Source organism: Oenanthe melanoleuca, chromosome 19 (genome assembly GCF_029582105.1).
Source record: "Oenanthe melanoleuca isolate GR-GAL-2019-014 chromosome 19, OMel1.0, whole genome shotgun sequence".
Classification (NCBI taxonomy): Eukaryota; Metazoa; Chordata; class Aves; order Passeriformes; family Muscicapidae; genus Oenanthe; species Oenanthe melanoleuca.
In genome coordinates, this window is record NC_079352.1 from 7,870,382 (window position 1) to 7,884,899 (window position 14,518).

General features: G+C 36.7%; 1 protein-coding gene across 4 annotated transcripts in view; it reads left to right on the plus strand.

Annotated features, from left to right (window-relative positions):
• Positions 1-14,518, plus strand: part of GTF2I (general transcription factor IIi) — a 65,501-nt gene that overhangs the window by 39,304 nt on the left and 11,679 nt on the right. For all 4 annotated transcript variants that reach the window (XM_056506638.1, XM_056506640.1, XM_056506639.1 and 1 more), the window contains 17 exons: positions 317-427; positions 1,599-1,661; positions 2,262-2,369; positions 2,636-2,698; positions 3,294-3,395; positions 5,498-5,563; positions 6,056-6,239; positions 7,088-7,140; positions 7,563-7,646; positions 8,379-8,562; positions 8,875-8,933; positions 9,574-9,645; positions 10,132-10,315; positions 10,816-10,874; positions 11,520-11,603; positions 12,127-12,219; positions 13,836-13,901. In XM_056506638.1, the coding sequence (XP_056362613.1) occupies positions 317-427; positions 1,599-1,661; positions 2,262-2,369; positions 2,636-2,698; positions 3,294-3,395; positions 5,498-5,563; positions 6,056-6,239; positions 7,088-7,140; positions 7,563-7,646; positions 8,379-8,562; positions 8,875-8,933; positions 9,574-9,645; positions 10,132-10,315; positions 10,816-10,874; positions 11,520-11,603; positions 12,127-12,219; positions 13,836-13,901 (1,635 nt within the window). The remainder of the gene's footprint in view (positions 1-316; positions 428-1,598; positions 1,662-2,261; positions 2,370-2,635; positions 2,699-3,293; positions 3,396-5,497; positions 5,564-6,055; positions 6,240-7,087; positions 7,141-7,562; positions 7,647-8,378; positions 8,563-8,874; positions 8,934-9,573; positions 9,646-10,131; positions 10,316-10,815; positions 10,875-11,519; positions 11,604-12,126; positions 12,220-13,835; positions 13,902-14,518) is intronic.

Genomic DNA, 14,518 nt, shown 5'->3' on the forward strand with positions numbered 1-14,518 from the left:
ATCATGCAATGTCCAGCCATTTTTCAGAAGACAATGTGTTTTCCTTAGGAAGTGCAGAAACAGGTTGTTTTTTTTTTTTTTTTTTTGCTGTCTTGTGCTTTGCACAGGCCTGTTTGAAGGAACAAGTTGTTCCTTCTCAGGTAAGAACAGGAACTTTCTAATGTTACTCAGGTAAGTAATTAGTTACAAAAATTTGGTGCCCTGATAAGCACAGATCCTTATTTCTATTTGAGTTATGAAATTCACAGCAGTTCCAGTGCTGCACATGTGTTCCCTGGAGAGAAATGAATTTTTGGGGTTTTTTTCTTTCTTAAAGCTGATGATGATGATGATGACAACCTACCCTCTGACATGAGACTGAATAACTCCGAGTCATTTAATGCAGCTGACAAAAATGGGGGAAGAAAAGCAGAAGAATTCAGTTTTGGTAAGATGAAAATTAAAGATGATTTTATCTCCCAGCTTTGTTGTATGAGAAGATTTGTTACATTTTTTTTTTTATGGGAGTGAGACAAGTTAGTGCCATGCTGCATTTAAGAGCTATGGGCTCTGTGTATGTGCATTGCATTAGTACATTCATCGTCATGAGCTACCTCTGTTGCTTATTTTTTTTTGACCTGAGGACATAAATAGATGCATAGGTAATAACAGGATTTCCTGCATAAGCCCTGATGTGGAGGTTTCTCCCCAGAAACTCAGTCATGCACTTCTGTTTACTCTGGTTAAGATGCTTCAACTGGGATTTTTTTGCAATCCTGTGCCTCTCCTTAGTTCTGTGGTGTGGTTTGGTTTGGTTTGGTTTGGTTTTGGACACATTAATCTTTCTGCTTTTATAAGGTTTTGTGAAGTTAGGAATATGTTTTTTCCTTTATATTTTTCAAGGCAGCCACGATATTTCTGATGGCAGTGAGGGAACAAATGTGGAAATAGAGTGTAAATTATTTGAGATGTGAAATGTTTTTTGTGAGGATAAACTATAACACCATTGGATATTTTTTCACAGAAATACTTGGAAATATGTCTCTTAATTGACATTGTACATCTTCTCCAGCCATTCTCTTTTCATATTTCCACCAGGTTGGCTTTTGTGAATTTTCTTTTGTTTTGCTTTCAGTCTCCTGCATCACACAAATGTAGGGCTTGCTATAAGCAAATTGTGGTTGAAGTCATCATTAGTTTAGATTATGAAAGGCATTTGTAAGGTGCTCATCACCCAAAGTTGAGTGGTTTGTTGGGATATGGAAAGCACATCATTGTCTGTCTGGCTTTGCTGTGAGCACTGGCTCTCCATCCTGAGTCGTGTGCTTTTCAAGGCAGGTTTTGCCAGCAGCAATGCTCCTTCTTGCCAATCCCATTCTGTCATAGCAGCAGCTCTGCAGTGCTGCAGGTGCAGTTCAGGCAGTGTAACCCTCACCTCCTTGCCTTTGTGTGGAATTGCTCAAAGGCTCATGGGAACATATCTTTGCTTCTGTTTTTATTGCATGTTGGGAGTGCAAGGGGCTTCTTTGACTGTGTTGTTTTAAATGCAAAGGCAAGGAGTGTTTGGTGGAAAGTCTTTTCTGTGTCCATCACTCAGCAGTCCTGTTTTTCTCTTTCAGTTTCCTCCCTGCATGACTTCTCAGCAACAAGTGATAGACCTGAGCTTGAAGTCATTGTTGAAGGTCAGTTCCTCTGGTCTTTGTTTTGGTTGGGTATATTTATTTCTAAAATGTATTTTCCATAACCTACTTTTCTTGGCACTGAATGAAGACAATTGTGTGCCAGTGTTTGCATTGTGTACTGCTTGGTAAATGAACCTGGTGGAGAAGTGTTGGAAAACCACAATATACTGAAGCTTATTGGTCTTAATGGGCTTGTATTAAATGATGTCAGACAGCAGATTGTATCCTTTGCACATTTTTCACGCATTGATAATGAAAAATACTCATTGAGTTCAGAAAATGTTCTAACATACATTCTTTCTGGAGAGCACATTGCTGCATATACTCACTGTAGTTATATGTGTAACATTTGTAGTTAGCACTGGCTTCTGTTTTTTGCTCTCTTGTGCTTTGTACGGGCCAGTTTGAAGGAACGAGTTGTTCCTTCTCAGGTAAGAACTAAAGTTTCTCAGGTATGTAATTTGTTGCAAAAATTTTGTGCCCAGATAAGCAGAGATCCTTATTTCTATTTGAGTTATGAAATTCATAGCAGTTCCAGTGCTGCACACGTGTTCCCTGGAGAAAAATGCATTTTTGGGTTTTTTCTTTTCTTTCTTAAAGCTGATGATGATGATGACTACTTACCCCTTGAAATGACAGTGAATAACACCGAGTCTGCAAGTGAAGCTGACAGTACTGGGAGAAGGAAAGCAGATGAGTTAAATTCTGGTAAGATAAAGATTAAACATAATTTTATTTCCCAGCTTTGTTTTATAAAAATATTTTGGTAATTTTGTGGTACAGGAGTGAGACCTGTTAGTGCCAGTCTTCATTTAAGATCCATGGGCTCTGTGTAGGTTCATTGCAGCAGTAAATTCATCATCATAGGTTACCTCTGTTGTTATTCTATGACAGTGTTGGTTTAAGTGCAATGGCATATAGAATTTGTTTGAAAATCTTGTCCATGTTCATCATTCAGCTGTCCTCTTTTTCAGATTCCTCCCAGCATGAGTGGTTACAAGGAAGTGAGAATTCTGAGGATGATTTTAGTAGTGGAGGTCAGTTCTTCTGGTGATTGATTTCAGTTGGTTGGGCATTTTTATATCAAAAAAGTGGTTTCCATAGCCTGCACTACTTGGCACTGAACGAAGAGAATTGTGTGCCAGTGTTGAGTGTAATTTGGATTGTGACCGCTTGGTAAATGTGCCTGGTGGAGAAGTATTAGAAAACCACAATATACTGAAGCATATTGGACTTACTGGGCTGGTTTTGAAATTATGCCAGACAACACATTGTATCTTTTGCATATTTTTCATGTGTTGGTAATGAAAAATACTCACTGAGTGCAGCAGATGTTCTAACACTTATTCATTCTGGAGAGCACATCGCTTTATAAATACACTGCTGGTATGTTTAACATTTGTAGTTAACACTACACTTATGCATATTCCCATTTGAAGGCACAAGTTGTTCCTTCTATGTAAGAGGAGGAGCTTTCTAAAGTTATTCAGGTAAATAATTTATTGTAAAAACTTGGTGGACTGATGAACACAGTTCTTATTTGTTTTAGAGTTTTCAAATTCACAGCAGTTGGAATCCTGCACACAAGTTCCCATGAGAAAAAAACTGGGGTTTTTTTTGTGTGTCTTCAAGATGATGTTGACTACCTGCCCTCTGAGAAGAGACGGAGGAGAACCAAGTCGGGTAGTGGAGCTTTCAATACTGGGAGAAGGAGAGGAAGACAGTTCAATTTTGGTAAGATGAAAATTAAAGATGATTATATCTCCCAGCTTTGTTGTATGAAAACGTTTGTGTTTATTTGTGGTGCAGGAGTGAACTATGTTAGTGCCAGCCTTCATTTAGGAGCCATGGACTCTGTGTAGGTGCATTGTAGCAGTACAATCATCATCATGAGCTACCTCTGTTATTTATTGTTAATTGATGTGATGATGTAAATGGACACACAGGATGTTGGGATTTCCATGTTGTCTTCTTGCCTGATCCTTTATGTTGTGGGTTCTGCATAGAAACTCATCCATACACTTCACTTTACTCTGGTCAAGATGCTTCACCTGGGGTTTTTTGCGATTCTGTGCCTCTCCTTAATTCTGTGTTATGGTGTGGTGTGGTTTAGTTTGGTTTGTAATCACCTTAATCAGTTTTCTTTTATAGGCTTTATACTGTCAGGAATATGTCTTTTAGCCAAGTTTAGAGCTTTTATTAGGAATTCTGGAAATTGAAATAAATATAAAATTCTGTATGGATATACTTGCTACATCTTTTTTCCATGACCTATACCAGTTTTAGCAAAAGTGACTTACATTTTTAGAGCTGTTCTTAAAAGATCATTAATACCAGTAGGCCACTGAACATGTATCATTCTTCTTGGTTTTGTCAGGAGAACATAAGGACAGCATTACTAGAGGAGAATATTGAGGAGTTGGTGCTGCAGAAGCTTTTGTTAGATACCTTTTCTCAGTAGAAAAATCAGCTAAGCTTTGAAGGTCAGCAGTTTTGGAAGTGAGGGAATATTGGTTGGAGTTCAGATGGAGAGGAAAGGGAGTAATTTATTAGGATGACAGAAGTATTAGTTGGGCTTGACAGAAGTTTTAGTTGAGCAGTTGTAGACTATCTCCAGGCTTACCTTCTCAATGTTGCTCTGAGTTGACTTAGTTTATCTTCTCTCTGCTGTTTTTTAGAAAATTTCATTCTGAGCTAGAGAGTGTGCAGTTAGATTACAGTGATTTACATCTCACTGATTATTCAGATATCTTTACTTCTTAGCTTCCTAAATTGCATGGAGGATATTGCCTCTTAAGTTCAGTTTGAGGTTCACGTATGGAAAGTGGCATGTTGCTATGGTATTGCAAGATCTGCTTAAAACACAAAATGATGTGAGAAGGTTTGGGGAAAGACTCTTCATTTGCTTTAATGAAAAAAGAGCAGCTTTTATTATTTGCAGTACTGCTGTTCAGGCATTTCAGAAAACTGCACCTTTTGTAATGAAGTCGAATATCAATAACGAGATAGGAGAGAGGAGGTCATTCATCTATCTTGAGTAGTTGCAGAATGACAAAGATGCATGCACTCAGAAAACAGTGAGAAATCTGTCTCATCTTATAAAGACTTCCAGTATTTTACATAACCCTGATGAGATTGAGATGTTTGAATTGGAGATTGTTCCATATGTCTTGATTGAACTGATATCTGAAGTGGCCTGAGAATAATGAGTTCTTATTTTGGAAACAGGAAAACAAAGTGGAAAGCAAAATAATTTTAACCAGTCTCTGTTAAAATTCTTGCTAGAAATTGATAATCTCTGGCAGGTGAGGTTAGATTTCAAAACAATTCTCAACCAATTATTTGAGATTAAAAATATCATTGCTGAAAGTAAAGTATATTGTCAGCAAAAATATTTTCCCATGGTTTTTAGGCTTTCTCAATAGATTTTATAAAAAGCTCAGAAGCTTCAAGTTGTGTCTTGCAGTTGTGTTAAACAATTTTAATGGAAAAAAGTCCACTTGTCTCACTATGACAGTGATGGGAATTATGTATGGTTTTTCCCATGCACTGTTGAGCACAGGATTTGTCAGCGTGCAGCATGCTTGGAGTTGCTCTTTGTTTTCCATGCTTCATTTAATATACAAGTTTGGGAAGTAATCTTAGACATTTTATTCTGTACTTTTTTTCTGAGTGTATCCATGTATTTTAAGGTGTAGTCTGTACTGTACTCAGCAGGCACCTGTTAGCAAGTGATCAGTAAAAGTACTTACTTCATATTTCATTTATTGGTAACCCAGATTTTAGAATAGATTCTCAGTTCTGTGGTCTGACATGTCATCCTCTTTTCTTTGCAGACAAATGGAATACGCGAATTTCAGACTTGAGAACTGAAGTTGAACAGGTGTTTGCAGAGAAGTACGGTATGTGTTACACACCCTTCCAAGCCATTGCCTTTGTCACAGCAGGTGACAGACTGCTCTTTGGCATGCATCTTCTTGTTGGCTCAGGAGCACACCAGAATTGACAGCACCAAAGGTCTAAATACTGTTAGAAGGCATAAAATTGAGGAAGGTAGCTTTTTGATGAGCAAAGTAATTTCAAAACAGGATATCTCTGTTTGACACCAAAGAGCAAAATTTGATTTTATTTTTCAGTTGTGCTCAGTCTCCTGGAGCACCTGCATGCTCATGTATTTTAGACATCCACATTTGAGAGAGCTGTCCTTTCCTCTGCAATTACAGAGTCCTTAAGTGAATGAATCTTTAGAATGGCACTGAAGAGAGGCTGCCACTCACTGATTGTTCATGTTTTGTTGTGATTGTTCTGCAGTGCTAATTATAATGTTTAGCAGCGAGATAATTGAGTAGAGCCACAAGCTAGTCTAATGTTTTTATTCTCCTTCTTCCTTACAGCTGAAGCTATAAAAGCAGAAGGCCCAGTGGCTATCCCATATGGACTCTTCCAGTCACACGCAGAAGATTTGTACGTGGAAGGGCTGCCAGAAGGGATTCCCTTCCGGCGCCCCACCACCTACGGCATTCCCCGGCTGGAGAGGATACTTCTAGCGAGGGACCAGATCCGGTTTGTCATTACAAAGTAAAGAACTTTGCATTTTTATCTCTACATTACTTATTGTTTTCCTGTGTTCAGTGTTGTGGGGCTTATCCAAGAGTTTTTGAAATGGACAGAATCTGCTGATTACAATGGTCAGATTTGGGGGTAGTGGCAGCCCCTGGCTCTGTGGATGCTGCCTTTACCACAGGTGCTGCTTGCATACATTCGAGGGGAACACGGTCTGTTCCATCCTCCTAATGCTTGCTGATAAGTAGGAAAGGGGAAGAAAAGTGTAGATCTACCTTTTGTCTCACTTCAAATCAGATATCATGTACCTAGATTTAGTTATTTATGCAATGCTGGCACCTGCTTTTGTCAAATATGTCTCAGTTGTGAACAGAAATTAATTTATGGTGTTCATTGATTTTGAAATGTGTAACCAGAGCAGCTAAAAAACCTAGTTTGGCTCGGTGGGAAACATAAAAATGTTTAATTTTTCATTTGTTCGACTGTGGATAAAATTAGATAAATTTTAGAAACAGAAGTGTCTGTTGTGAAGTTTACTTTTTTAGAGATTAAATTTTTAATTTGGATCTTTGTTTCTGATTAAGTGAATTTAGAGGTAAGTTTAATGGAATCTGTATGTTACCATGAAATGTTACAGCTCCAGCAGATATGGGTACTGGGCATGAAAAATGTTTTGTCAGTAGGGTTCCAGCCAGCTCATAGGATACTTTGGTGTTAGTTGAAATTTATTGCTGGAGATCATTATGTCCCCTGTGACGGTTTTTGGTTTTGATTCTTCAGCAAGTAGTAAGTTGAGGCTGTAACTGGAGGCTAGTTTCTCAAAGTGTCTGTCACTATTGTGACATGTATCTTTAATCTTTCAGGCCTGAACTTCTGAATTTGAAAGATGTTCTAGTGGAAAAGACAGCTTCAGGAGGTAGGTTTTCAAATGTGTGAGTTGTAGCTACAATTTGCAAGCAAAAATTTGCTTTGATTTTAAATTTTCTTTAGCTATAGAGCTTTTCACTGGTTATCCAAGCTAGTGTTACTGTCAATGGATTTGATTCAGCTTGGCAAAAACAATTAGCTAGCTAGGTGTTAGTATTGCAGTTCCTCAGGCCAGTGCACACTGTGAATTTTGTAGCAAGAGTGATGTCACTGGTTCAGTAGAGTTTTGTTAATTTTAATATTCTGTCATTATTTTATGATAATTTTTTCTAGTTCCACATTGAATCTGTACTTCTTACACACAGCATTTACATGTTACCTGAAAATGCAGGATGATTATGCATCATATAAATTGAACAACTGAAAATATAACCAAAATAATTAGGGAATATTGATTTTGTTCTGTGTCAGTCTCAAATCCAGCAAGAGAGGAGTGGTATGCCAAAATCACCAGACTGAGAAAGACAGTAGATCAACTTTTCTGTAAAAGTTATGGTAAGTACAGTATTATTATTTTCTTTATGGCTTTGTATTTCTTGAAGGTTGCTTTCATTCCTTCCTTTGAATGTCTATGTGAATGAGACCTTTGTTCAGATTTCTTTTTAAAGTATTTAGAATTCTGGAAGTTCAGTGAAAAATAATGTTTTAGTTTACTGCTTATACAAGCAGTTTACTTGTATCATATATATTACCTTTATACAATGTAAATTCATAGTTGAAAAAGAAGTAGAGGTCATATATATACAGCTCTTCTGATTGCTCTCGATTCCTTCCTATTCAGATTTTTTCCTCTGGTGGTGAATAAAACAGCCATTTACTTATATCCACTGCAATATCATCATTATTAGTATTAAAACATTCCTGGGTGAATTTTTATGTTGTGTCTAATATGAAAAAACAGCTTCATAAGAGCTAGAATAAAATTTTTCATGATACTCTATAACAGATTAACAACCTTGGATAAAACAAATGTATTGCCCCAGTGAGCAGTCCAGCCTCGTATTGTGACTGCCCAACCGCAACATCATACCAAATTTTTTACCAAATTCCAAATTTTTTACTTTTTTTGTGTGCAGAGACTTGGGTTCTGTTGGATTTACATGTCCTGCATTGTTCCACATTTTCAGATCACAATTGTAACAACCTGAGGAATTGGTATCAGCTAGCTTTTAATGAAGGATGATTGGCCAATGTGAACTAATGAATGGATGTATTTTGTTCCAACAGGCAAGGCTTTGGGGAGCAGTGAGCCCAAAGCTGTTCCATACAAGATATTTGAAGCTCATCCAACTGACCTCTGTGTTGAGGGGCTGCCAGAGAAAGTTGCCTTTAGGAGTCCCTCCTGGTATGGAATCACGTGCCTTGAAAAAATAATTGAAGCAGGTGACAGAATAAAATTTGTGATCAAAAGGTAAGTCAAACATGAAAGGCTTTTTAAGAAAGTCTGAACAAACACCCTGTTTGTAATTAAGCACTTGGTTTCATTAAGTCGTGAAGCATTTGGTCTCTAGTTGCCAAATAGGCAAATGAAATATTCTGCATCATAAAATGAGCATTTGCAATCCAGACATGTATTTCAGAATATGTTTTGCATATCTGTTAGCGTGTTGACGAGTGTGAAAAACATAATAGAAAAATTCAAACTCCTCAGTTCGCTTTATAATAGGTAGTAGTATTTAATTTTATGTCAAGAATAAGCAGATTATTTGTGTCCTGGTTGCAGGCCAGAGCTTCTAAGTCAAGCTTCTAGCAAAGTTGTTCAGCCCAGATCAAACAGTCAAGGTAAGACACGTGCTGTCTCCAAGTGGGAATGGAAGGGTTTGATGGGGAAACAAATCTAGATCAATGCAGCATTTTTAAAGAAGTAGCCCACATGTGATGGGTGCTGGCATATTCTTCATGAGGGTTGAAAGGAATAAACTGATCACTGTGAATATGAATAAGCTGTGAATAAGCTACAAATTGTCTGCACTGGCTAGCACTCCTATAATTGGCTTTTATTTACAATAGAGAATAGGACTGTAGATTTTTTTAATACTAATCAAAATGTTTAGCAAAGCATTCTTTAAATCCTCATTGTTCTACTCTAAAGAATGTTAGTATACACTATGATTAATTATTCCAGTTCTGTAAGAACCACTAAAGTAATTCCTTCCTCCTTCTGAAGGCTGAAGAGCAAGTTGTTCTGCTAGGGTCAGTGTTCGAAGTTTGTAACTACATTTAAACAGATTTTTCTTTATGTAGAGGTAATTATGTGTCTCATTTAAGCTGCTATTAATAATCATTACTCATTGTGTGTCCCTGTCTATTCAGATGTAATTATGTTGATAGTTTTCATGTTTTTATGTTGAAAGAAGTATGTTCAAATGTACTTCAGTATTTAAAGCTGGGTGATTCTCTGACACCTATTTCTGGTTTTCAGGGAAAGATGATTGGAATTGCAAGATCACAAAGCTAAGAAACGATGTAGAAGATCTATTTAGTAAGAAGTTTGGTAAGTTAAATGCACTGTTCTGTAATGCTGCTGCATTTTAAAACTCCTGTTTAAATGTTACTGTATTTACTTAAGCATCAGAAGTATACTAGGACAGATATGGAAATCTTGACTCCTCATACGTGTTTTTTACTTACTCCTTCCTATAACTGACATAAATGTTTTTATAACACCATCCTAGGCTGTAATTTTTCCAGTTGTGTGACAAGATGATTGCACAAAAGCTTTTGGATGAAGTGAAGTTTTGAAAATAAAACATTAGGCACTGCAGGCCAATATTAGATATTATCTGTAACAAGATACTTGTGCAGTTACTCCACTGAAAATAACAGGGAATCTGTTTAAATATATTTAAATGTTTCTACATTTTTCCAGGAGACTTGTTAGCTTTGAACAGTACTTCTGTAAGACAAGATTCTTAAAATTACTTGAGATAAAATTCCACCCATTTAAGTGTATAATCTGTCATTTAATCTTTATTTTCAGGCGAAGCTCTGGGGCTTTCAGAGTCAGTGAAAGTTCCCTATTCTGTATTTGAATCAAACCCTGATGCCTTGGTTGTTGAAGGCTTGCCAGAAGGAGTTCCCTTCCGGAGTCCCACCTGGTTTGGAATTCCACGCCTTGAAAGAATCACGCGAGCGGGCAAAAAAATCAAATTTGTTATTAAGAAGTAAGTTTGTGATCCATTTATTTTTACCTCTGTTTTTGAAGTTATTTCAGTTCATTCACAGCAACTCTCGGCTTTAACTACTACCTAAACTCAGCTTCCATGAAACACAAAGAATATTTTGCACATATGTTTTATCTCATACAAGGCATACATTCCACATTAAATTTCTGTAGATGTATAAATTGTGTGTTTCATGCATCAAGAATTGGGGGGTGTGAAATGGTCTTGTACCTGGAAGCTTTGTTCCTTTTTTTTTTTTTCTTTTTTTTTTTTCTTGAAGTAAACCCATAAGAAAATTGCAGAATAGAAAATACAGCTTTATGTTTTTTATTTTTTTGTGGTTGTAGTAGATGGAGAGTCATCCATGCTTCTAACAGCATTTCATTGTAGAGAGCTGATACTATGTGATTGGAACTCAACTAAATTCCAAGAAATTGGTAACATTTTGCTGTATTAATTGTTGTCTTCAATTGATTGGATTTGTTCTGTTCAACTTCTAGGCTTGACCTTGTAATTTCCCATTTGCCTCCAAGAGTGGCTAATAAATTAAAGACAAAAGGTAAACAATTAAATATTATTTACTGCCATCCATTTGGAAATACTTCCTTTCTGCTTTCCTAGAAGACTGAGAGGTCTTTCTGGTTGAGAAATATAGGTGTTGTAAATAAAGGGCATTATTTATGATGATCTAGCATAGTAGCCTCTAAATCTGCTATTATTTGTGAAAGACACTCAAACCATAGATGTATCTGGTTTTTTACTTGACTATTCCAATGCAGAAAATGGAATTTACTCAATTTTGACAACTTTTATTTTACTTTTAATGGCTTCAACCATTTTTAACTGAGAGCTGTGAACTACAGTAAATAATAATGGTGTTTTATAAGAAAAGAATAAAAGAATCTTTTGTCTGTAGAAAATTCAGATGTTAGTAGTTTTTTGGGGGTTTAGATAATAAAAAGTACCAAAACTCTCCTTCACACTTAGAAAAACAGTCTTTTTTTCTGAATTAGTGGAAGATGTAGGTGTGCCTTTTGCAAGAGCACTAAACGTGCTTTTTAAGATTGTGAGCACCTCTGTATTGTTCAGGTTTTACTGGGCACACTCTAGATAGTTCAGTCAGTTAGAATTCTTACAATACAGCTGTTCTTTTATTATGTGTTCGAGATTTGTGCTTTACACCTTGTGTTCCTTTGGCTTCCAGCATCCAGTCCAAGGAGTTCCAGAAGGTCACGAAGCTCTTCAGAGAATTCAAGCATCCCAGAGATTGAAGTTACTGTTGATGACAGTATGGAGGAAATATCCTTAAATATTCTTCTCATGTTCTTTTATTATATTCTTTTCTTATTTTCTGCTCTTCTAAGCTTTCAGAGCCCATAAGTAACATTCACCTGATGTAGCAAACTGTTGCACTTCAAGGTTCTAGATACACTTCAATATACAAAGAACTTTATTTTTAATTTCTGAAACAAGCTGCATGCTGTGTAGATGATAAACTTAGGTTTGTGCACTTAGGTAAAGTGCTGGAGTTTGACAGCTTGCTTGGGCCCATTATTCCTAGCAGAGATGTGGGAACTGATGTAGTCAGAAGGAGAGAACTGGCAGACGTGGTCAGTAGTATTAAGTGCTTAAATGCAACTCTAGAACCTTCTTGAAGTTTTTTTTTTTGTTCTACTCTTGATTCAAGAGTAGAATTCACTTACTCTACTCTTGATTGAAGATTTCTCTAGTAATCAAGTTTGATGCATTGTTCTTTTTGTATGATGTCTTGCTTCTGCTGTCTGCGTTATGTATGTAATGTCTCTTTTTAGGTCCTGAAAAAGCACAAAAAACAACAAATTCTCAAAACAACAACTCCAATAAAAATGTGAACCAACAACAAGGAAGAGGAGGATTTTCTTTTGGTAAGTGTTGGGGGAATTAGCACACATGCATTCCTTTAATGTTGGTATGGAACACCAAGATTACATATCATATATTTTGAGTTCATGTTCTGTTGTACAGTTAGTGAATGACTGAAGTTCTTGCTTTTGTGTACATTCAGTTCTTCATTATACGAAGTAATCTGCATTAGAGAAATCCTGGATGATTTGTGGAGTATGCTGTACAAATGCAGCCCAGATCCATTAGATCTTACTGATTCAGGTGCAGAGTCAATTTTATATTTTTGCTGGTCTGTTACTGCACAGTGCTGCAGAGCCTTGAAGGACTTTTCTGGTGCAAAGTACCACCAAGTGCATAAACCCAGATGAGATGTCATACATCTAATTTATGTGCATAAATTTAATAAGCCCTCCACAAATTTTAAATACTTTGCCGAGATATTTGAAATATTTTGCAGAATTGTGCAGAGATACCTAGGTGGGATGTAGGGACCAGGAAGGATTTGAACTAACATTAGTAAGTCATGACCTGTCAGACCTGATTATGCATGATTGCCATGATTGACCTCTCCAGTTCTTGAAAATCTGGACAGGGCTGGAAGTCATGTAGTTGTGTACATGAATGTAGGCCAGAGCTTTTTGGCCATGGAGGCCCAGGCCTGTTAGTGCAGTGCTCTGGAACAGAAATCTCAGTATTGAAAACAGGGTCAATTTGCATCCAGAAAAATTCTTCATTGTCAAGTGACAAATGAGACAAGGGACTGTTTTCAAAGTAACTGTAAGTAGTTCTATGTCTCAGTAAACCTTTTTTTCAGCATACTTACATTCTGATTTTATTTGCTTATGTTTTTGTAGGAATTTTGTTATTTGCTTTATCTTTTTGTAGCTGTATTATGCTTTCTATGCTTTCTTTTTAGCTGTATGGCCATAAAATGTATAAGAAAGGACTTACTCCTACTGAGCCAATTGAGAGTGAATGAGATACTGGTTTGGCATGGGTGGTATTCAGAGTTGCCTATAGTTTTCTTGGACTTTCCTGTTGCTGTTAGACTTAGGCTTTTTTTTTTTTTTTTTTATCTGCAACTTTTTTGAACATTAGACTGAGGTTTTAGTTTTGTAGACCAGCCATAGCCCATTTACTTCAGCCACAAGTAAACTGGCTTAGTAATTGCTCTGATGGCTGTCAGAAACCAAATCCTGCCGAGATGGGCATTTAATCTCACCACTAAAGCAGAAACTGTGCTGGAGATTTAAGTTCCAAGGAGAGAGGCATTTGTTTCAGGGCTCTGTCACTGAACATAAAAGAAACTTTCTGCCACTGTTCTGGGTGCTGGTTCAATTTTGTGCTATCTGATGGTAAATTTTATGCTATCTGATAGTAAATTTGGATCACTCTTGGAATAATTTAGCTTTTAATTACCTTTGCTTTATCTAGTGGCAGTATCTTTCAAAGCTTCAGGAAGATGAGGATTCGTGTGGATATAGTTTTACAGAATGAAAGCCATTTTGCTCATTTTTACTGCCATAGTAAATTGGTTATCAAGCATAATAATTTATTAAGCATTTGTTAAAGTGTTTTTCAAAGACTGATTCATTATGTGAGTGTTGTTCTAATTCTTCCAATTTCCTCCTGGCAGAGTTGTGGAGTTCAAAAATCGCTAACTTAAAGAAGCAAGTTGAAAATCTTTTTAATGAAAAATGTGGTATGTTTATTGATTCTTTTTTACTGAGATGCCTTTCTTATGAATATACAGTTAGATGTATGAGAGGTGTTCAAATCTTTATTCCAGAGGTCCTGCAATCCTGTGTACCCTAAAGTTTCCTTTCTGAGTTCATTTTGATGTACTTGCAATCCAGTGTCACATTTCCACTAGTTAACTTTACTTAGATTTGAAAATAGAGAAATTGTAGTTGGATTACAGTTTTTTTAATGATCCACAGACAGATTGGTTCCACATACTGGCACATCATTTTAAGCTTTTATCACTCTGCTTATAAATGGGACTTTGTATGACTCTGCATGACTCAAAACAGGTTATGGGTTATGGGTGGTATCTGGAGAAATTGCTCCATTATATTCCAGCACTTCCTCTTGTGCAGGCTGTTTGGAAACAAGGGACTTTTGGAAGTAATGGCTTGTCATTACTCTTCTGAGTGCAGTTTCTTCTACTAATCTCACCTGCCCTTGGTGCTGTTCTCTAGAAGAGAAAGAGGCAGAATGCATTGCCTTCATCAGGGTGCCATACAGAAGGGATAGTCTTGTATGCAGACCAAGCCAGTGGCACGAGCTGGCTGCAAATTACTAATTTTCAGCAAATTA